The sequence below is a fragment of the Saccoglossus kowalevskii genome, chromosome 11 (genome assembly GCF_978046115.1).
Source record: "Saccoglossus kowalevskii chromosome 11, keSacKowa6.1, whole genome shotgun sequence".
In the NCBI taxonomy this organism is placed as follows: domain Eukaryota; kingdom Metazoa; phylum Hemichordata; class Enteropneusta; family Harrimaniidae; genus Saccoglossus; species Saccoglossus kowalevskii.
The window spans coordinates 807,873-835,540 of record NC_140651.1 but is presented as its reverse complement, the minus strand read 5'-3'; the positions used below and the strand labels follow the sequence as shown (position 1 = coordinate 835,540).

Here is a 27,668-nt window from a genome sequence, read left to right as displayed (position 1 = left end):
CTCATTTGGCGTTGGTAATCTTTATTTGGAACTGAGTAACGCCACAACGCCGCCAGCTGACACCTCCTGGTATCTCGATGTTCATGGTTGCGGCTCCATAGTAATCGCTGATTTTACTGCGGGTGGACCTTCCGAGAGCCCTTCATAGTTTATAAAACTCAGTTTCCAGGTGGTCAACACACATTAAGTTCTCCCAATCGTAGTATTCCATGTGATACACCTAATATGCCAACAATGTTGCTGAACGATTTGAAGCGGATAAAAATAGCAGACAAAAATGTGTTTACAAAATAAAAATAGTTCGGTAGCCAATGGAAATACCATGTTCATTTGCATATCGACCGTGAAAATACCGAAAACATTATTGCGGGTGATATGCAAATTAGTTTTAGTAAAAATAAGTGACTAAAATTACCAATACTGTTGTTCAAATTTCATTTCCCTCGGCAAGTATATTCATGTACCACAAGGGAAAAATATCGTACCTATAAATATTGTTTATTTTTGCTATGTTTCTAAAAACGGTACTCCTAAAGGGACTATTTTGTTGGCTCCATTTGCATATGGAGTGTGGAAATACCGATTTTGATTTCAGGGACGAATCAAAATAAACTGCAGTACATGTGTAATAAATGTGAGAATGCTAGTATCGGTACGACGAAGCCAACAATTTGTTCTGGTTCGATGCTTGTCAAACTCGACAAGACGATTGCTACAAGAACCAGGATTCAAATACACAGAATGTCTACGTCGTGGTGACACCACACCGCCTCGCATAGCTGGCAGAAAATGGCTTGTAGGTTCAACATATGCTGGAAATAAGCTCCCGAAATATCTGGCTCCTCCACGGAAAAACAAACCAGCTGTTTTCGAAGCTGATGACAAGAATATTAAGGACATCAATGTGTGGGCTGAAAAGGCGCATTCTGTCATTGAAAAGAAACTTCATAATTTGGGAACAATTTTATTCAAAGGACTCCCACTTCACAATGTGAGGGATTTTTCTGCATTTGTGAAGGGCCTTGGTTACCAATTCGGCAGCTATACGGCGGGTGGTGGAGAGCGGCGCGAGATGGCCAAACACGTTCTAACTGCTACCGACTCTGACCCACCAGAATGCACCATAGAGCCACACAATGAAATGGCTTACACTAATCATTATCCATTGAAGGTAGGTATAAATAAAAACATGTGTTACTAGATCTATTTGAAAAAAATAAACCTGAGTAGAAGAATTGTTTTCAAATAATAAACATTCGGTTTTATCTATGCAGGAATTAAGTGAACTAAAAATAGAACAAAACAACAATTGGTAAATAGTTGTTATTAAAATGTCTATATATGTTATTAACATCATAATTTACAACTGATATGACTGACTACTTAATGCAATATATCACTGACAAGCCACACGGAAGTAATACATTTCCAGCAAAACAACATGTTGCAGACGTGTTCAAATTGCTCAGGTTAAGAAGAGGGCGTAACTGGACAGTGAGCTTTAAATGTACAGTCCATTCACCCAAACATTTGTTTATTTTATAAGCCAGATCGCGTGTCATATTTATATTCCATAATATACCATTAATCAACAAACATATCACAATTATCATTGTGTTTAATATCATCTTTACAGAACATTCCAGATAATCATTTTAGTTATGTCTATTATGTTATCAATAACCAACAGTATATTTTCGATACAACATAATAGCCGCCCACATGTTATTTAAATGAAAAATGCCATTCAAATATTATTTTAACTGCTAATCGTAATCGCAGATCAAATCGAAATTTGACATTCTCTATATTCTCTATATGTCTTAGAATTCAGTCACAAATTTCGAAATTAGCAGTGGTAAAGACCACCATTTTTAAAATATTTGTTGAACCACCACTCTAAAATGCACAAACAAATTCCCAAAATAGTTTGCAATCGCCCGCATCTATTACACAGCGCAGTTTTATGCGAGTATGCCACAACTAACATACCTGGTGAAGTAAGCGTTAAAGTGCTATGCCTGGTCAAGTGAGAAATCATAGCGCCACTCTCCGAGTATGCCACACTTTCCTTACCTCGTCGCTCCCTTCCCTGCAGGGACAAGGAGGAAAATTATTGCGAACTCCCCAATAAAGCAAGTGCAATATAAAGTGTGGTGCATGAGAACGCAATATTACACGTAAGTTATAACAAGTCATTGAAAATGACACAGTCCCCGTTCAATTTTGGAAAGTTCTCTTTGTGCTCGTCATATTAAAGCAGAGGGGTTGTCGCGAGCCTGTCCTTGAAACTTGAGTTCCAAGTGCCGTATACAACAGATTGTTTATTTACATCAAAACACGTGTTCCGTGTAGTAGTAATATGGCCAAAAATAAAAACAGCCGTTATTCGTCCATCTTTGATCTGATTATGAAACACACTGATATGTATGATGTATGTGCCAATACGAATGAAAATGGTACATAAATTGTGGAAATATAGTAGTAAGGCCAAAAAGTCAGATGGCTGTCAATCGGCCATCCTTGACCAGATTTTGAAACAAATTGTCATGGACATGCATCCTAACATGTATAAAGTACATGTATGTGCCAAATTTGAATGAAAACTGACAAAGCACGCATAAAGAGATACCGCATAAAAAAACAAAAAAACAAGATGCCTGCCAGTTGACCATCTTTGATCCAATTGCGAAATAAATCATCATGAACATGTATCCTAACATGTATAATCTATGTACCAAGTTTGAATGACAACTGACAAAGCATGTCCAAAATACAAGATGGCTGCTAATCGGCCATTTTGAATCAAATCGCTAAACCAGTGCATGTGCATATGTCCCACATAAGGTACTAGGCAGATGCAAATAATGAACGGAATCGGTCCACAGTATTCTGAAATATGACTCTGGACAGACTGTCGCACGGATGGACGGACGGACGGACAGACTCGGGAACTCACAGACGGCAGGGGACATGTATCCTGACATGTATGATCTATGTACTAAATTTGAATGAAAACTGACAAAGCATGTCCAAAATACACTATTTTCAAAAAACAAGATGGCTGCCAGTCGGCCATTTTGAATCGAATCGCTAAACCACTGCATGTGCATATGTCCCACATAAAGTACTAGGCACATGCAAAGAATGAACGGAATTGGTCCAAGGGATTCTGAGATATGACTCTGGACAGACGCATGGACGCACAGACGCACGGACGCACGGACGCACGGACGGAGACCGAATTATAAGTCCCCGTTTTCGGACTTCGTCCGAACGGGGACTAATAATGAAAAATCAAACAATTGTCGAAAGAAAAAAATACTTTGTATCTCTAAAGTCATTAGCAATTTGTGAACAGGATTTCATGTTGTTTTTCAGAAATGACAGGTAGTCAATGTTCACATTTTATTATCATCATTTCAAAAATCCTATGACTGCCACACAATGCTACATTTCGTGGTAGATAGAGATGAGCGAGACACCATGCAAATACACGCTAAATAATATTAGCAAGAACGCTTTTGGCTTGTTTGGCTTAAAAAACAGGCTACTCCTTAAGGCATTAACAACACTTAAGAATTGTCTAGCGTCTACACTTGCCAGCCTACAGTTCCTCTAGCTGTCGTCTCAAAAAACATCCGCTAAACTTCGGTTTTCACGTAGCACATTACTCACTCCGCCATCTCGGGCCAGGATCTGTGCACCTAATTTCTGCCACCGAGGGCGTACATCACAAAATCACATAATGAGTAGCAAGCAGTCTTGCACTTGAGAATGGTTGTCAGCCATGACTGCTTCAGCACAATGAATGTTGTGTAATGGAAAGGAATTTAAAGGAAAATGTATTGTGGTGTTACCTCTGTGTGATTTACAATATATCTACATTAACCTTCACTGTGAAGGATAATGTGGGAGTTGACTTAAATGACTGGTACAAGCAGCTGGGCAAATATTGCACAATAGTAGTTAATTAGAATTACCAGACACGCAATCGAGACATTGTGGGATATCGAAATATGAATGATAAACAGCAAGTGACATTTTCAGAGATGTAGTTGGAATTGAAGCAAAGGAGTGGCCTACTGTTTTATTATGAACAATACAAACTGAAACTAAGATTCCATTGAATATCTGAATAAATATGCATACAACCAACTGTATATATTTTGAGAATAAATCCCTCTTTCACATTGTGCAAATACAAACAAGACATTAAACCTTCCTGACAGTAACATGTAAGTCGGTAATGTGATCCACAAATTCCAGCAATATTGTTGAGCCACGACAAGTTTTTGGTATACAGCTGAACATAATATTGTAGCATGCAACAGGAAGTTTTAAAATACTGTATAAACAAGTGTTGTATAAACCCAAATGAAATGTCCGGAGTCACGGCGAATACTTCTCGCGAGGCACCCCTCTGAAAACGTCTTCAACTAGCCTAGGCAACTCTGGCCGATTGATATTGAACTTTCCAGCAGCGATTTTCCTCCCCGGCCATTCACGCAAACTTCCACCTATAGTTGTTGATGTATTGTGACGTATTTTGACCCCCGGATTCTGACCTTGCATTCTAGCTACAATTACTATCCTTTCATAGCAGTTCAATTTCCTTTTATTATTTCATTCAGATTTCATGACATTTAACACTTGAAACCAATCTTCATTTCACAGTCACTCTAGTTTTCACTTTTCTAAAATTATTTTACTGACCAAAAGACTTTTCATTATCATCATGCATTCCTTAATAGTACTTCCGTAGACACATCGGCGATCACCAACATAAATACAATGAAGACTCTATATCGGGGCTAAAGAATAAACAATACATGAATATAACAATATAATCCTGGAACAGACAAGCCATTCATTTATAGAAAAAAAAGGGGGAAAAAATAACACTAACAAACAAAACTATTAACATGGTGTGTAACGCTTGATTTGAACGAATAAGTCTTAATAAAATTGTCAAGTATGAATGAGAGAATACTGAAAACATCTAAGATTACGAGAATATATATGATAATTTTATGGTGAAATCTATTAGGTGATGAGACTCTACATGACAATTATAGGGTAGAACCTCTGAGATAACAAGACAGTACATGACAAAGTAATGATGGTATCTCTATGATGGCGAGACAGTACATGACAAAGTAATGATGGTATCTCTAAGATTACGAGACAGTACATGACAATGTTATGATGGTACCTCTAAGATAACAAGACAGTACATGACAATATTATGATGGTATCTCTATGATTACGAGACAGTACATGACAATGTTATGATGGTATCTCTAAGATTACGAGACAGTACATGACAATGTTATGAGGATATCTCTAAGATGACGAGACAGTACATGACAATGTTATGATGGTATCTCTAAGATTACGAGACAGTACATGACAATGTTATGAGGATATCTCTAAGATTACGAGACAGTACATGACAATGTTATGAGGATATCTCTAAGATAGCAAGACAGTACATGACAATGTTATGATGGTATCTCTAAGATTACGAGACAGTACATGACAATGTTATGAGGATCTCTCTAAGATGACGAGACAGTACATGACAATGTTATGATGGTATCTCTAAGATTACGAGACAGTACATGACAATGTTATGAGGATATTTCTAAGATGACGAGACAGTACATGACAATGTTATGATGGTATCTCTAAGATTACGAGACATTACGTGACAATGTTATGAGGATATCTCTAAGATGACGAGACAGTACATGACAATGTTATGAGGATATCTCTAAGATGACGAGACAGTACATGATAATGTTATGAGGATATTTCTAAGAAGACGAGACAGTACATGACAATGTTATGATGGTATCTCTATGATTACGAGACATTACATGACAATGTTATGAGGATATCTCTAAGATGACGAGACAGTACATGACAATGTTATGAGGATATCTCTAAGATGACGAGACAGTACATGATAATGTTATGATGGTATCTCTAAGATTACGAGACAGTACATGACAATGTTAGTAGGATATCTCTAAGATGACGAGACAGTACATGACAATGTTATGATGGTATCTCTAAGATTACGAGACAGTACATGACAATGTTATGAGGATATCTCTAAGATGACGAGACAGTACATGATAATGTTATGATGGTATTTCTAAGATTACGAGACAGTACATGACAATGTTAGTAGGATATCTCTAAGATGACGAGACAGTACATGACAATGTTATGATGGTATCTCTAAGATTACGAGACAGTACATGACAATGTTATGAGGATATCTCTAAGATGACGAGACAGTACATGACAATGTTATGATGGTATCTCTAAGATTACGAGACAGTACATGACAATGTTATGAGGATATCTCTAAGATGACGAGACAGTACATGACAATGTTATGATGGTATCTCTAAGATTACGAGACAGTACATGACAATGTTATGAGGATATCTCTAAGATGACGAGACAGTACATGACAATGTTATGATGGTGTCTCTAAGATTACGAGACAGTACATGACAATGTTATGAGGATATCTCTAAGATTACGAGACAGTACATGACAATGTTATGTGGATATCTCTAAGATAACAAGACAGTACATGACAATGTTATGATGGTATCTCTAAGATTACGAGACAGTACATGACAATGTTAGTAGGATATCTCTAAGATGACGAGACAGTACATGACAATGTTATGATGGTATCTCTAAGATTACGAGACAGTACATGACAATGTTATGAGGATATCTCTAAGATGACGAGACAGTACATGATAATGTTATGATGGTATTTCTAAGATTACGAGACAGTACATGACAATGTTAGTAGGATATCTCTAAGATGACGAGACAGTACATGACAATGTTATGATGGTATCTCTAAGATTACGAGACAGTACATGACAATGTTATGAGGATATCTCTAAGATGACGAGACAGTACATGACAATGTTATGATGGTATCTCTAAGATTACGAGACAGTACATGACAATGTTATGAGGATATCTCTAAGATGACGAGACAGTACATGACAATGTTATGATGGTATCTCTAAGATTACGAGACAGTACATGACAATGTTATGAGGATATCTCTAAGATGACGAGACAGTACATGACAATGTTATGATGGTGTCTCTAAGATTACGAGACAGTACATGACAATGTTATGAGGATATCTCTAAGATTACGAGACAGTACATGACAATGTTATGTGGATATCTCTAAGATAACAAGACAGTACATGACAATGTTATGATGGTATCTCTAAGATTACGAGACATTACATGACAATGTTATGAGGATATCTCTAAGATGACGAGACAGTACATGACAATGTTATGAGGATATCTCTAAGATGACGAGACAGTACATGACAATGTTATGAGGATATCTCTAAGATTACGAGACAGTACATGACAAAGTAATGATGGTATCTCTATGATGACAAGACAGTACATGACAATGTTACAAGGATATCTCTAAGGTGACGAGACAGTACATGACAATGTTATGAGGATATCTCTAAGATGACGAGACAGTACATGACAATGTTACGAGGATATCTCTAAGATAACAAGACAGTACATGACAATGTTATGAGGATATCTCTAAGATGACGAGACAGTACATGACAATGTTATGAGGATATCTCTAAGATAACGAGACAGGACATGACAATGTTATAATGGTATCTCTAAGATTACGAGACAGTACATGACAATGTTATGAGGATATCTCTAAGATAACAAGACAGTACTTGACAATGTTATGAGGATATCTCTAAGATAACAAGACAGTACATGACAATGTTATGATGGTATCTCTAAGATTACGAGACAGTACATGACAATGTTATGAGGATATCTCTAAGATAACAAGACAGTACATGACAATGTTATGATGGTATCTCTAAGATTACGAGACAGTACATGACAATGTTATGAGGATATCTCTAAGATAACAAGACAGTACATGACAATGTTATGAAGATATCTCTAAGATGACGAGACAGTACATGACAATGTTATGAGGATATCTCTAAGATAACGAGACAGGACATGACAATGTTATGATGGTATCTCTAAGATTACGAGACAGTACATGACAATGTTATGAGGATATCTCTAAGATAACAAGACAGTACATGACAATGTTATGATGGTATCTCTAAGATTACGAGACAGTACATGACAATGTTATGAGGATATCTCTAAGATAACAAGACAGTACATGACAATGTTATGATGGTATCTCTAAGATTACGAGACAGTACATGACAATGTTATGAGGATATCTCTAAGATGTCGAGACAGTACATGACAATGTTTTGAAGATTTCCTAAGATTACGAGACAGTACATGACAATGTTATGAGGATATCTCTAAGATGACGAGACAGTACATGACAATGTTATGAGGATATCTCTAAGATTACGAGACAGTACATGACAATGTTATGAGGATATCTCTAAGATGACGAGACAGTACATGACAATGTTTTGAGGATTTCCTAAGATTACGAGACAGTACATGACAATGTTATGAGGATATCTCTAAGATGACGAGACAGTACATGACAATGTTATGAGGATATCTCTAAGATAACAAGACAGTACATGACAATGTTATGATGGTATCTCTAAGATTACGAGACAGTACATGACAATGTTATGAGGATATCTCTAAGATGACGAGACAGTACATGACAATGTTATGAGGATATCTCTAAGATAACAAGACAGTACCTGACAATGTTATGATGGTATCTCTAAGATTAAGAGACAGTACATGACAATGTTATGAGGATATCTCTAAGATGACGAGACAGTACATGACAATGTTATGAGGATATCTCTAAGATGACGAGACAGTACATGACAATGTTATGAGGATATCTCTAAGATGACGAGACAGTACATGACAATGTTATGTGGATATCTCTAAGATAACAAGACAGTACATGACAATGTTATGATGGTATCTCTAAGATTACGAGACAGTACATGACAATGTTATGAGGATATCTCTAAGATGACGAGACAGTACATGACAATGTTATGATGGTGTCTCTAAGATTACGAGACAGTACATGACAATGTTATGAGGATATCTCTAAGATTACGAGACAGTACATGACAATGTTATGTGGATATCTCTAAGATAACAAGACAGTACATGACAATGTTATGATGGTATCTCTAAGATTACGAGACAGTACATGACAATGTTAGTAGGATATCTCTAAGATGACGAGACAGTACATGACAATGTTATGATGGTATCTCTAAGATTACGAGACAGTACATGACAATGTTATGAGGATATCTCTAAGATGACGAGACAGTACATGATAATGTTATGATGGTATTTCTAAGATTACGAGACAGTACATGACAATGTTAGTAGGATATCTCTAAGATGACGAGACAGTACATGACAATGTTATGATGGTATCTCTAAGATTACGAGACAGTACATGACAATGTTATGAGGATATCTCTAAGATGACGAGACAGTACATGACAATGTTATGATGGTATCTCTAAGATTACGAGACAGTACATGACAATGTTATGAGGATATCTCTAAGATGACGAGACAGTACATGACAATGTTATGATGGTATCTCTAAGATTACGAGACAGTACATGACAATGTTATGAGGATATCTCTAAGATGACGAGACAGTACATGACAATGTTATGATGGTGTCTCTAAGATTACGAGACAGTACATGACAATGTTATGAGGATATCTCTAAGATTACGAGACAGTACATGACAATGTTATGTGGATATCTCTAAGATAACAAGACAGTACATGACAATGTTATGATGGTATCTCTAAGATTACGAGACATTACATGACAATGTTATGAGGATATCTCTAAGATGACGAGACAGTACATGACAATGTTATGAGGATATCTCTAAGATGACGAGACAGTACATGACAATGTTATGAGGATATCTCTAAGATTACGAGACAGTACATGACAAAGTAATGATGGTATCTCTATGATGACAAGACAGTACATGACAATGTTACAAGGATATCTCTAAGGTGACGAGACAGTACATGACAATGTTATGAGGATATCTCTAAGATGACGAGACAGTACATGACAATGTTACGAGGATATCTCTAAGATAACAAGACAGTACATGACAATGTTATGAGGATATCTCTAAGATGACGAGACAGTACATGACAATGTTATGAGGATATCTCTAAGATAACGAGACAGGACATGACAATGTTATAATGGTATCTCTAAGATTACGAGACAGTACATGACAATGTTATGAGGATATCTCTAAGATAACAAGACAGTACTTGACAATGTTATGAGGATATCTCTAAGATAACAAGACAGTACATGACAATGTTATGATGGTATCTCTAAGATTACGAGACAGTACATGACAATGTTATGAGGATATCTCTAAGATAACAAGACAGTACATGACAATGTTATGATGGTATCTCTAAGATTACGAGACAGTACATGACAATGTTATGAGGATATCTCTAAGATAACAAGACAGTACATGACAATGTTATGAAGATATCTCTAAGATGACGAGACAGTACATGACAATGTTATGAGGATATCTCTAAGATAACGAGACAGGACATGACAATGTTATGATGGTATCTCTAAGATTACGAGACAGTACATGACAATGTTATGAGGATATCTCTAAGATAACAAGACAGTACATGACAATGTTATGATGGTATCTCTAAGATTACGAGACAGTACATGACAATGTTATGAGGATATCTCTAAGATAACAAGACAGTACATGACAATGTTATGATGGTATCTCTAAGATTACGAGACAGTACATGACAATGTTATGAGGATATCTCTAAGATGTCGAGACAGTACATGACAATGTTTTGAAGATTTCCTAAGATTACGAGACAGTACATGACAATGTTATGAGGATATCTCTAAGATGACGAGACAGTACATGACAATGTTATGATGATATCTCTAAGATTACGAGACAGTACATGACAATGTTATGAGGATATCTCTAAGATGACGAGACAGTACATGACAATGTTTTGAGGATTTCCTAAGATTACGAGACAGTACATGACAATGTTATGAGGATATCTCTAAGATGACGAGACAGTACATGACAATGTTATGAGGATATCTCTAAGATAACAAGACAGTACATGACAATGTTATGATGGTATCTCTAAGATTACGAGACAGTACATGACAATGTTATGAGGATATCTCTAAGATGACGAGACAGTACATGACAATGTTATGAGGATATCTCTAAGATAACAAGACAGTACCTGACAATGTTATGATGGTATCTCTAAGATTAAGAGACAGTACATGACAATGTTATGAGGATATCTCTAAGATGACGAGACAGTACATGACAATGTTATGAGGATATCTCTAAGATGACGAGACAGTACATGACAATGTTATGAGGATATCTCTAAGATGACGAGACAGTACATGACAATGTTATGATGGTATCTCTAAGATGGCGAGACAGTACATGACAATGTTCTGAGGATTTCTTAAGATTACTACACAGTACATGACAATGTTATGAGGATATCTCTAAGATGATGAGACAGTACATGACAATGTTATGAGGATATCTCTAAGATGACGAGACAGTACATGACAATGTTATGATGGTATCTCTAAGATGGCGAGACAGTACATGACAATTTTATGATGGTATCTCTAAGATAACAAGACAGTACATGACAATGTTATGAGGATATCTCTAAGATAACAAGACAGTACATGACAATGTTATGATGGTATCTCTAAGATTACGAGACAGTACATGACAATGTTATGAGGATATCTCTAAGATAACAAGACAGTACATGACAATGTTATAAGGATATCTCTAAGATGACGAGACAGTACATGACAATGTTTTGAGGATTTCCTAAGATTACGAGACAGTACATGACAATGTTATGAGGATATCTCTAAGATTACGAGACAGTACATGACAATGTTATGAGGATATCTCTAAAATGACGAGACAGTACATGACAATGTTTTGAGGATTTCCTAAGATTACGAGACAGTACATGACAATGTTATGAGGATATCTCTGAGATGACGAGACAGTACATGACAATGTTATGAGGATATCTCTAAGATAACAAGACAGTACATGACAATGTTATGATGGTATCTCTAAGATTACGAGACAGTACATGACAATGTTATGAGGATATCTCTAAGATGACGAGACAGTACATGACAATGTTATGAGGAAATCTCTAAGATAACAAGACAGTACCTGATAATGTTATGATGGTATCTCTAAGATTAAGAGACAGTACATGACAATGTTATGAGGATATCTCTGAGATGACGAGACAGTACATGACAAAGTTATGAGGATATCTCTAAGATGACGAGACAGTACATGACAATGTTATGAGTATGTCTCTAAGATGACGAGACAGTACATGACAATGTTATGATGGTATCTCTAAGATGGCGAGACAGTACATGACAATTTTATGATGGTATCTCTAAGATAACAAGACAGTACATGACAATGTTATGAGGATATCTCTAAGATGACGAGACAGTACATGACAATGTTATGATGGTATCTCTAAGATTACGAGACAGTACATGTCAATGTTATGAGGATATCTCTAAGATAACAAGACAGTACATGACAATGTTATGATGGTATCTCTATGATTACGAGACAGTACATGACAATGTTATGAGGATATCTCTAAGATGACGAGACAGTACATGACAATGTTTTGAGGATTTCTTAAGATTACTACACAGTACATGACAATGTTATGAGGATATCTCTAAGATGACGAGACAGTACATGACAATGTTATGAGGACATCTCTAAGATGAGACAGTACATGACAATGTTATGATGGTATCTCTAAGATGGCGAGACAGTACATGACAATTTTATGATGGTATCTCTAAGATAACAAGACAGTACATGACAATGTTATGAGGATATTTCTAAGATGACGAGACAGTACATGACAATGTTATGAGGATATCTCTAAGATGACGAGACAGTACATGACAATGTTATGAGGATATCTCTAAGATGACGAGACAGTACATGACAATGTTATGATGGTATCTCTAAGATGGCGAGACAGTACATGACAATGTTCTGAGGATTTCTTAAGATTACTACACAGTACATGACAATGTTATGAGGATATCTCTAAGATGACGAGACAGTACATGACAATGTTATGAGGATATCTCTAAGATGACGAGACAGTACATGACAATGTTATGATGGTATCTCTAAGATGGCGAGACAGTACATGACAATTTTATGATGGTATCTCTAAGATAACAAGACAGTACATGACAATGTTATGAGGATATCTCTAAGATAACAAGACAGTACATGACAATGTTATGATGGTATCTCTAAGATTACGAGACAGTACATGACAATGTTATAAGGATATCTCTAAGATGACGAGACGGTACATGACAATGTTTTGAGGATTTCCTAAGATTACGAGACAGTACATGACAATGTTATGAGGATATCTCTAAGATTACGAGACAGTACATGACAATGTTATGAGGATATCTCTAAAATGACGAGACAGTACATGACAATGTTTTGAGGATTTCCTAAGATTACGAGACAGTACATGACAATGTTATGAGGATATCTCTGAGATGACGAGACAGTACATGACAATGTTATGAGGATATCTCTAAGATAACAAGACAGTACATGACAATGTTATGAGGATATCTCTAAGATGACGAGACAGTACATGACAATGTTATGATGGTATCTCTAAGATGGCGAGACAGTACATGACAATGTTCTGAGGATATCTCTAAGATAACAAGACAGTACCTGACAATGTTATGATGGTATCTCTAAGATTAAGAGACAGTACATGACAATGTTATGAGGATATCTCTAAGATGACGAGACAGTACATGACAATGTTATGAGGATATCTCTAAGATGACGAGACAGTACATGACAATGTTATGAGGATATCTCTAAGATGACGAGACAGTACATGACAATGTTATGATGGTATCTCTAAGATGGCGAGACAGTACATGACAATGTTCTGAGGATTTCTTAAGATTACTACACAGTACATGACAATGTTATGAGGATATCTCTAAGATGATGAGACAGTACATGACAATGTTATGAGGATATCTCTAAGATGACGAGACAGTACATGACAATGTTATGATGGTATCTCTAAGATGGCGAGACAGTACATGACAATTTTATGATGGTATCTCTAAGATAACAAGACAGTACATGACAATGTTATGAGGATATCTCTAAGATAACAAGACAGTACATGACAATGTTATGATGGTATCTCTAAGATTACGAGACAGTACATGACAATGTTATGAGGATATCTCTAAGATAACAAGACAGTACATGACAATGTTATAAGGATATCTCTAAGATGACGAGACAGTACATGACAATGTTTTGAGGATTTCCTAAGATTACGAGACAGTACATGACAATGTTATGAGGATATCTCTAAGATTACGAGACAGTACATGACAATGTTATGAGGATATCTCTAAAATGACGAGACAGTACATGACAATGTTTTGAGGATTTCCTAAGATTACGAGACAGTACATGACAATGTTATGAGGATATCTCTGAGATGACGAGACAGTACATGACAATGTTATGAGGATATCTCTAAGATAACAAGACAGTACATGACAATGTTATGATGGTATCTCTAAGATTACGAGACAGTACATGACAATGTTATGAGGATATCTCTAAGATGACGAGACAGTACATGACAATGTTATGAGGAAATCTCTAAGATAACAAGACAGTACCTGATAATGTTATGATGGTATCTCTAAGATTAAGAGACAGTACATGACAATGTTATGAGGATATCTCTGAGATGACGAGACAGTACATGACAAAGTTATGAGGATATCTCTAAGATGACGAGACAGTACATGACAATGTTATGAGTATGTCTCTAAGATGACGAGACAGTACATGACAATGTTATGATGGTATCTCTAAGATGGCGAGACAGTACATGACAATTTTATGATGGTATCTCTAAGATAACAAGACAGTACATGACAATGTTATGAGGATATCTCTAAGATGACGAGACAGTACATGACAATGTTATGATGGTATCTCTAAGATTACGAGACAGTACATGTCAATGTTATGAGGATATCTCTAAGATAACAAGACAGTACATGACAATGTTATGATGGTATCTCTATGATTACGAGACAGTACATGACAATGTTATGAGGATATCTCTAAGATGACGAGACAGTACATGACAATGTTTTGAGGATTTCTTAAGATTACTACACAGTACATGACAATGTTATGAGGATATCTCTAAGATGACGAGACAGTACATGACAATGTTATGAGGACATCTCTAAGATGAGACAGTACATGACAATGTTATGATGGTATCTCTAAGATGGCGAGACAGTACATGACAATTTTATGATGGTATCTCTAAGATAACAAGACAGTACATGACAATGTTATGAGGATATTTCTAAGATGACGAGACAGTACATGACAATGTTATGAGGATATCTCTAAGATGACGAGACAGTACATGACAATGTTATGAGGATATCTCTAAGATGACGAGACAGTACATGACAATGTTATGATGGTATCTCTAAGATGGCGAGACAGTACATGACAATGTTCTGAGGATTTCTTAAGATTACTACACAGTACATGACAATGTTATGAGGATATCTCTAAGATGACGAGACAGTACATGACAATGTTATGAGGATATCTCTAAGATGACGAGACAGTACATGACAATGTTATGATGGTATCTCTAAGATGGCGAGACAGTACATGACAATTTTATGATGGTATCTCTAAGATAACAAGACAGTACATGACAATGTTATGAGGATATCTCTAAGATAACAAGACAGTACATGACAATGTTATGATGGTATCTCTAAGATTACGAGACAGTACATGACAATGTTATAAGGATATCTCTAAGATGACGAGACGGTACATGACAATGTTTTGAGGATTTCCTAAGATTACGAGACAGTACATGACAATGTTATGAGGATATCTCTAAGATTACGAGACAGTACATGACAATGTTATGAGGATATCTCTAAAATGACGAGACAGTACATGACAATGTTTTGAGGATTTCCTAAGATTACGAGACAGTACATGACAATGTTATGAGGATATCTCTGAGATGACGAGACAGTACATGACAATGTTATGAGGATATCTCTAAGATAACAAGACAGTACATGACAATGTTATGATGGTATCTCTAAGATTACGAGACAGTACATGACAATGTTATGAGGATATCTCTAAGATGATGAGACAGTACATGACAATGTTATGAGGAAATCTCTAAGATAACAAGACAGTACCTGACAATGTTATGATGGTATCTCTAAGATTAAGAGACAGTACATGACAATGTTATGAGGATATCTCTGAGATGACGAGACAGTACATGACAAAGTTATGAGGATATCTCTAAGATGACGAGACAGTACATGACAATGTTATGAGTATGTCTCTAAGATGACGAGACAGTACATGACAATGTTATGATGGTATCTCTAAGATGGCGAGACAGTACATGACAATTTTATGATGGTATCTCTAAGATAACAAGACAGTACATGACAATGTTATGAGGATATCTCTAAGATGACGAGACAGTACATGACAATGTTATGATGGTATCTCTAAGATTACGAGACAGTACATGTCAATGTTATGAGGATATCTCTAAGATAACAAGACAGTACATGACAATGTTATGATGGTATCTCTATGATTACGAGACAGTACATGACAATGTTATGAGGATATCTCTAAGATGACGAGACAGTACATGACAATGTTTTGAGGATTTCTTAAGATTACTACACAGTACATGACAATGTTATGAGGATATCTCTAAGATGACGAGACAGTACATGACAATGTTATGAGGATATCTCTAAGATGAGACAGTACATGACAATGTTATGATGGTATCTCTAAGATGGCGAGACAGTACATGACAATTTTATGATGGTATCTCTAAGATAACAAGACAGTACATGACAATGTTATGAGGATATTTCTAAGATGACGAGACAGTACATGACAATGTTATGAGGATATCTCTAAGATGACGAGACAGTACATGACAATGTTATGATGGTATCTCTAAGATGACGAGACAGTACATGACAATGTTATGAGGATATCTCTAAGATGACGAGACAGGACATGACAATGTTATGATGGTATCTCTAAGATTACGAGACAGTACATGACAATGTTATGAGGATATCTCTAAGATAACAAGACAGTACATGACAAAGTTATGATGGTATCTCTAAGATGACGAGTCAGTACATGACAATGTTATGAGGATATCTCTAAGATAACAAGACAGTACATGACAATGTTATGATGGTATCTCTAAGATTACGAGAAGTACATGACTATGTTATGAGGATATCTCTAAGATGACGAGACAGTACATGACAATGTTATGAGGATATCTCTAAGATAACAAGACAGTACATGACAATGTTATGATGGTAACTCTAAGATTACGAGACAGTACATGACAATGTTATGAGGATATCTTTAAGATGACGGGACAGTACATGACAATGTTATGAGGATATCTTTAAGATAACAAGACAGTAGTACATGACAATGTTATGATGGTATCTCTATGATGACGAGACAGTACATGACAATGTTATGATGATGTCTCTAAGATGACGAGACAGTACATGACAATGTTATGATGCTATCTCTAAGATTACGAGACAGTACATGACAATGTTATGAGGATATCTCTAAGATGACGAGACAGTACATGACAATGTTATGATGGTATCTCTAAGATTACGAGACAGTACATGACAATGTTATGAGGATATCTCTAAGATGACGAGACAGTACATGACAATGTTATGAGGATATCTCTAAGATTACGAGACAGTACATGACAAAGTAATGATGGTATCTCTATGATGACAAGACAGTACATGATAATGTTACGAGGATATCTCTAAAATGACGAGACAGTACATGACAATGTTACGAGGATATCTCTAAGATGACGAGACAGTACATGACAATGTTACGAGGATATCTCTAAGATAACAAGACAGTACATGACAATGTTATGAGGATATCTCTAAGATGACGAGACAGTACATGACAATGTTATGATGGTATCTCTAAGATGACGAGACAGTACATGACAATGTTATGAGGATATCTCTAAGATGACGAGATAGGACATGACAATGTTATGATGGTATCTCTAAGATTACGAGACAGTACATGACAATGTTATGAGGATATCTCTAAGATAACAAGACAGTACATGACAAAGTTATGATGGTATATCTAAGATTACGAGACAGTACATGACAATGTTATGAGGATATCTCTAAGATAACAAGACAGTACATGACAATGTTATGATGGTATCTCTAAGATTACGAGACAGTACATGACAATGTTATGAGGATATCTCTAAGATAACAAGACAGTACATGACAATGTTTTGAGGATTTCTTAAGATTACTACACAGTACATGACAATGTTATGAGGATATCTCTAAGATGACGAGACAGTACATGACAATGTTATGAGGATATCTCTAAGATAACAAGACAGTACATGACAATGTTATGATGGTATCTCTAAGATTACGAGAAGTACATGACAATGTTATGAGGATATCTCTAAGATGACGAGACAGTACATGACAATGTTATGAGGATATCTCTAAGATAACAAGACAGTACATGACAATGTTATGATGGTAACTCTAAGATTACGAGACAGTACATGACAATGTTATGAGGATATCTTTAAGATGACGAGACAGTACATGACAATGTTATGAGGATATCTTTAAGATAACAAGACAGTACATGACAATGTTATGATGGTATCTCTAAGATTACGAGACAGTACATGACAATGTTATGAGGATATCTCTAAGATGACAAGACAGTACATGACAATGTTATGAGGATATCTCTAAGATGACGAGACAGTACATGACAATGTTATGAGGATATCTCTAAGATTACGAGACAGTACATAACAATGTTATGAGGATATCTCTAAGATTACGAGACAGTACATGACAAGTAATGATGGTATCTCTATGATGACAAGACAGTACATGACAATGTTACGAGGATATCTCTAAGATGACGAGACAGTACATGACAATGTTATGATGGTATCTCTAAGATGGCGAGACAATACATGACAATGCTATGAGGATATCTCTAAGATGACGAGACAGTACATGACAATGTTATGATGGTATCTCTATGATGACGAGACAGTACATGACAATGTTATGATGCTATGTCTAAGATGACGAGACAGTACATGACAATGTTATGATGGTATCTCTAAGATGACGAGACAGTACATGACAATGTTATGATGATATCACTAAGATGACGAGACAGTACATGACAATGTTATGATGCTATGTCTAAGATGACGAGACAGTACATGACAATGTTATGATGGTATCTCTAAGATGACGAGACAGTACATGACAATGTTATGATGGTATCTCTAAGATGACGAGACAGTACATGACAATGTTATGATGGTATCTCTAAGATGACGAGACAGTACATGACAATATTATGATGGTATCTCTAAGATGACGAGACAGTACATGAAAATGTTATGAGGATATCTCTAAGATGACGAGACAGTAAATGACATTGTTTTGATGATATCTCTAAGATGACGAGACAATACATGACAATGTTATGAGAATATCACTATGATGACAATACAGTACATGACAATGTTATGAGGATATCTCTAAGATGACGAGACAGTACATGACAATGTTTTGAGGATATCTCTAAGATGACGAGACAGTACATGACAATGTTATGATGGTATCTATAAGATGACGAGACAGTACATGACAATGTTATGATGGTATCTTAGAGATGACGAGACAGTACATGACAATGTTTTGAGGATATCTCTAAGATGACGAGACAGTACATGGCAATGTTATGATGGTATCTCTAAGATGACGAGACAGTACATGACAATGTTATGAGGATATCTCTAAGATGACGAGACAGTACATGACAATGTTATGATGGTATCTCTAAGATGACGAGACAGTACATGACAATGTTTTGAGGATTTCCTAAAATGACGAGAGAGTACATGACAATGTTATGAGGATATCTTTAAGATTACGAGACAATACATGACAATGTTATGATGGTATCTCTAAGATGACGAGTCAGTACATGACAATGTTTTGAGGATTTCTTAAGATTACGACACAGTTCATGACAATGTTATGAGGATATCTCTAAGATGACGAGATAGTAAATGACAATGTTATGAGGATATCTCTAAGATGACGAGACAGGACATGACAATGTTATGATGGTATCTCTAAGATGACGAGACAGTACATGACAATGTTATGTGGATTTCTCTAAGATGACGAGACCATACATGACAATGTTATGATGGTATCTCTAAGATGACGAGACAGTACATGACAATGTTATGATGATATCTCTAAGATGACGAGACAGTACGAGACAATTTTATGATGCTATGTCTAAGATGACGAGATAGTACATGACAATGTTATGATGGTATCTCTAAGATGACGAGACAGTACATGACAATGTTATGATGGTATCTCTATGATGACGAGACAGTACATGACAATGTTATGGTGATATCTCTAAGATGACGAGACAGTACGAGACAATGTTATGATGCTATGTCTAAGATGACGAGACAGTACATGACAATGTTGTGATGGTATCTCTAAGATGACGAGACAGTACATGACAATGTTATGATGGTATCTCTAAGATGACGAGACAGTACATGACAATGTTATGATGCTATGTCTAAGATGACGAGACAGTACATGACAATGTTATGATGGTATCTCTAAGATGACGAGACAGTACATGACAATGTTATGATGGTATCTCTAAGATGACGAGACAGTACATGACAATGTTATGTGGATATCTCTAAGATAACAAGACAGTACACGACAATGTTATGATGGTATCTCTAAGATGACGAGACAGCACATGACAATGTTATGAGGATATCTCTAAGATGACGAGACAGTACATGACAATGTTATGATGGTATCTCTAAGATGACGAGACAGTAAATGACAATGTTATGATGGTATCTCTAAGATAGCGAGACAGTACATGACAATGTTATGAAGATTTCCTAAGATGACGAGACAGTACATGACAATGTTATAATGGCATCTCTAAAATGACGAGACAGTACATGACAATGTTACGAGGATATCTCTAAGATGACAAGACAATACATGACAATGTTATGAGAATATCTCTATGATGACAATACAGTACATGACAATGTTATGAGGATATCTCTAAGATGACGAGACAGTACATGACAATGTTATGAAGATATCTCTATGATGATGAGACAGTACATGATAATGTATTGAGGATTTCCTAAGATAACGAGACAGTACATGACAATGTTTTGAGGATTTCCTAAAATGACGAGAGAGTACATGACAATGTTATGAGGATATCTTTAAGATTACGAGACAATACATGACAATGTTATGATGGTATCTCTAAGATGACGAGTCAGTACATGACAATGTTTTGAGGATTTCTTAAGATTACGACACAGTACATGACAATGTTATGAGGATATCTCTAAGATGACGAGATAGTAAATGACAATGTTATGAGGATATCTCTAAGATGACGAGACAGGACATGACAATGTTATGATGGTATCTCTAAGATGACGAGACAGCACATGACAATGTCATGTGGATTTCTCTAAGATGACGAGACCATACATGACAATGTTATGATGGTATCTCTAAGATGACGAAACAGTACATGACAATGTTATGATGGTATCTCTATGATGACGAGACAGTACATGACAATGTTATGATGATATCTCTAAGATGACGAGACAGTACGAGACAATGTTATGATGCTATGTCTAAGATGACGAGACAGTACATGACAATGTTATGATGGTATCTCTAAGATGACGAGACAGTACATGACAATGTTATGATGGTATCTCTAAGATGACGAGACAGTACATGACAATGTTATGATGCTATGTCTAAGATGACGAGACAGTACATGACAATGTTTTGATGGTATCTCTAAGATGACGAGACAGTACATGACAATGTTATGATGGTATCTCTAAGATGACGAGACAGTACATGACAATGTTATGTGGATATCTCTAAGATAACAAGACAGTACACGACAATGTTATGATGGTATCTCTAAGATGACGAGACAGCACATGACAATGTAATGAGGATATCTCTAAGATGACGAGACAGTACATGACAATGTTATGATGGTATCTCTATGATGACGAGACAGTACATGACAATGTTATGAGGATATCTCTAACATGACGAGACAGTATATGACAATGTTATGATGGTATCTCTAAGATAGCGAGACAGTACATGACAATGTTATGAAGATTTCCTAAGATGACGAGACAGTACATGACAATGTTATAATGGCATCTCTAAAATGACGAGACAGTACATGACAATGTTACGAGGATATCTCTAAGATGACAAGACAATACATGACAATGTTATGAGAATATCTCTATGATGACAATACAGTACATGACAATGTTATGAGGATATCTCTAAGATGACGAGACAGTACATGACAATGTTATGAAGATATCTCTATGATGATGAGACAGTACATGATAATGTATTGAGGATTTCCTAAGATAACGAGACAGTACATGACAATGTTTTGAGGATTTCCTAAAATGACGAGAGAGTACATGACAATGTTATGAGGATATCTTTAAGATTACGAGACAATACATGACAATGTTATGATGGTATCTCTAAGATGACGAGTCAGTACATGACAATGTTTTGAGGATTTCTTAAGATTACGACACAGTACATGACAATGTTATGAGGATATCTCTAAGATGACGAGATAGTAAATGACAATGTTATGAGGATATCTCTAAGATGACGAGACAGGACATGACAATGTTATGATGGTATCTCTAAGATGACGAGACAGCACATGACAATGTCATGTGGATTTCTCTAAGATGACGAGACCATACATGACAATGTTATGATGGTATCTCTAAGATGACGAGACAGTACATGACAATGTTATGATGGTATCTCTATGATGACGAGACAGTACATGACAATGTTATGATGATATCTCTAAGATGACGAGACAGTACGAGACAATGTTATGATGCTATGTCTAAGATGACGAGACAGTACATGACAATGTTATGATGGTATCTCTAAGATGACGAGACAGTACATGACAATGTTATGATGGTATCTCTAAGATGACGAGACAGTACATGACAATGTTATGATGCTATGTCTAAGATGACGAGACAGTACATGACAATGTTATGATGGTATCTCTAAGATGACGAGACAGTACATGACAATGTTATGATGGTATCTCTAAGATGACGAGACAGTACATGACAATGTTATGTGGATATCTCTAAGATAACAAGACAGTACACGACAATGTTATGATGGTATCTCTAAGATGACGAGACAGCACATGACAATGTAATGAGGATATCTCTAAGATGACGAGACAGTACATGAGAATGTTATGATGGTATCTCTATGATGACGAGACAGTACATGACAATGTTATGATGGTATCTCTTAAATAGCGAGACTGTACATGACAATGTTATGAAGATTTCCTAAGATGACGAGACAGTACATGACAATGTTATAATGGCATCTCTAAGATGACGAGACAGTACATGACAATGTTACGAGGATATCTCTAAGATGACGAGACAGTACATGACAATATTATGATGGTATCTCTCAGATGACGAGACAGTACATGAGAATGTTATGTGGATATCTCTAAGATAACGAGACAGTACATGACAATGTTGTGAGGATATTTCTAAGATGACGAGACAGTACATGACAATGTTTTGAGGATATCTCTAAGATGACGAGAAAGTACATGACAATGTTATGAGGATATCTCTAACATGACGAGACAGTACATGACAATGTTATGTGGATGTCTCTAAGATGACGAGACAGTACATGACAATGTTATGAGGACATCTCTAAGATGCCGAGCAAGTCCATGACAATGTTATGATGGTATCTCTAAGAAGACGAGACAGTACATGACAATGTTATGATGGTATCTCTAAGATGACGAGACAGTACAAGACAATGTTATGTGGATATCTCTAAGATGACGAGACAGCACATGACAATGTTATGAGAATATCTCTAAGATGACGAGACAGTACATGACAATCTTATGAGGATATCTCTATGATGATGAGACAGTACATGATAATGTTTTTAGGATTGCCTAAGATAACGAGACAGTACATGACAATGTTTTGAGGATTTCCTAAGATGACGAGACAGTACATGACAATGTTATGATGGTATCTCTAAGATGACGAGACAGTACATGACAATGTTATGATGGTATCTCTATGATGACGAGACAGTACATGACAATGTTATGATGATATCTCTAAGATGACGAGACAGTACGAGACAATGTTATGATGCTATGTCTAAGATGACGAGACAGTACATGACAATGTTATGATGGTATCTCTAAGATGACGAGACAGTACATGACAATGTTATGATGGTATCTCTAAGATGACGAGACAGTACATGACAATGTTATGATGCTATGTCTAAGATGACGAGACAGTACATGACAATGTTATGATGGTATCTCTAAGATGACGAGACAGTACATGACAATGTTATGATGGTATCTCTAAGATGACGAGACAGTACATGACAATGTTATGTGGATATCTCTAAGATAACAAGACAGTACACGACAATGTTATGATGGTATCTCTAAGATGACGAGACAGCACATGACAATGTTATGAGGATATCTCTAAGATGACGAGACAGTACATGACAATGTTATGATGGTATCTCTAAGATGACGAGACAGTAAATGACAATGTTATGATGGTATCTCTAAGATAGCGAGACAGTACATGACAATGTTATGAAGATTTCCTAAGATGACGAAACAGTACATGACAATGTTATAATGGCATCTCTAAAATGACGAGACAGTACATGACAATGTTACGAGGATATCTCTAAGATGACAAGACAATACATGACAATGTTATGAGAATATCTCTATGATGACAATACAGTACATGACAATGTTATGAGGATATCTCTAAGATGACGAGACAGAACATGACAATGTTATGAAGATATCTCTATGATGATGAGACAGTACATGATAATGTATTGAGGATTTCCTAAGATAACGAGACAGTACATGACAATGTTTTGAGGATTTCCTAAAATGACGAGAGAGTACATGACAATGTTATGAGGATATCTTTAAGATTGCGAGACAATACATGACAATGTTATGATGGTATCTCTAAGATGACGAGTCAGTACATGACAATGTTTTGAGGATTTCTTAAGATTACGACACAGTACATGACAATGTTATGAGGATATCTCTAAGATGACGAGATAGTAAATGACAATGTTATGAGGATATCTCTAAGATGACGAGACAGGACATGACAATGTTATGATGGTATCTCTAAGATGACGAGACAGTACATGACAATGTTATGTGGATTTCTCTAAGATGACGAGACCATACATGACAATGTTATGATGGTATCTCTAAGATGACGAGACAGTACATGACAATGTTATGATGGTATCTCTGTGATGACGAGACAGTACATGACAATGTTATGATGATATCTCTAAGATGACGAGACAGTACGAGACAATGTTATGATGCTATGTCTAAGATGACGAGACAGTACATGACAATGTTATGATGCTATGTCTAAGATGACGAGACAGTACATGACAATGTTATGATGGTATCTCTAAGATGACGAGACAGTACATGACAATGTTATGATGGTATCTCTAAGATGACGAGACAGTACATGACAATGTTATGTGGATATCTCTAAGATAACAAGACAGTACACGACAATGTTATGATGGTATCTCTAAGATGACGAGAGAGCACATGACAATGTAATGAGGATATCTCTAAGATGACGAGACAGTACATGACAATGTTATGATGGTATCTCTAAGATGACGAGACAGTACATGACAATGTTATGATGGTATCTCTAAGATAGCGAGACAGTACATGACAATGTTATGAAGATTTCCTAAGATGACGAGACAGTACATGACAATGTTATAATGGCATCTCTAAGATGACGAGACAGTACATGACAATGTTACGAGGATATCTCTAAGATGACGAGACAGTACATGACAATATTATGATGGTATCTCTCAGATGACGAGACAGTACATGAGAATGTTATGTGGATATCTCTAAGATAACGAGACAGTACATGACAATGTTGTGAGGATATCTCTAAGATGACGAGACAGTACATGGCAATGTTTTAAGGATATCTCTAAGATGACGAGAAAGTACATGACAATGTTATGAGGATATCTCTAACATGACGAGACAGTACATGACAATGTTATGTGGATGTCTCTAAGATGACGAGACAGTACATGACAATGTTATGAGGACATCTCTAAGATGCCGAGCAAGTCCATGACAATGTTATGATGGTATCTCTAAGAAGACGAGACAGTACATGACAATGTTATGATGGTATCTCTAAGATGACGAGACAGTACAAGACAATGTTATGTGGATATCTCTAAGATGACGAGACAGCACATGACAATGTTATGAGAATATCTCTAAGATGACGAGACAGTACATGACAATGTTATGAGAATATCTCTATGATGATGAGACAGTACATGATAATGTTTTTAGGATTGCCTAAGATAACGAGACAGTACATGACAATGTTTTGAGGATTTCCTAAGATGACGAGACAATACATGACAATGTTATGATGGTATCTCTAAGATGACGAGACAATGCATGGCAATGATATGATGGTATCTCTAAGATGACGAGATAGTAAATGACAATGTTATTAGGATATCTCTAAGATGACGAGACAGTACATGACAATGTTATGATGGTATCTCTCAGATGACGAGACAGTACATGACAATGTTATGTGGATATCTCTAAGATAACGAGACAGTACATGACAATGTTGTGAGGATATCTCTAAGATGACGAGACAGTACACGACAATGTTTTGAGGATATCTCTAAGATGACGAGAAAGTACATTACAATTTTCTGATGATATCTCTAAGATTACTAGACAGTACATGACAATGTTATGAGGATATCTCTAAGATGACGAAACAGTACATGACAATGTTATGAGGATATCTCTAACATGACGAGACAGTACATGACAATGTTATGCGGATATCTCTAAGATGACGAGACAGTATATGACAATGTTATGAGGATATCTCTAACATGACGAGACAGTATATGACAATGTTATGTGGATATCTCTAAGATGACGAGACACTACATGACAATGTTATGAGGATATCTCTAAGATGCCG

At 36.1% G+C, this 27,668-nt stretch overlaps 1 protein-coding gene across 1 annotated transcript in view; it reads left to right on the top strand.

Annotated features, from left to right (window-relative positions):
• The first annotated feature begins 637 nt into the window (after positions 1–637).
• The window catches only part of LOC102807904 (uncharacterized), a 63,280-nt gene continuing 36,249 nt past the window's right edge, over positions 638–27,668 (top strand). The window contains exon 1 of the mRNA XM_085505364.1: positions 638–1,171. Coding sequence (XP_085361490.1) covers positions 641–1,171 — 531 coding nt within the window. The 5' untranslated portion in view covers positions 638–640. The remainder of the gene's footprint in view (positions 1,172–27,668) is intronic.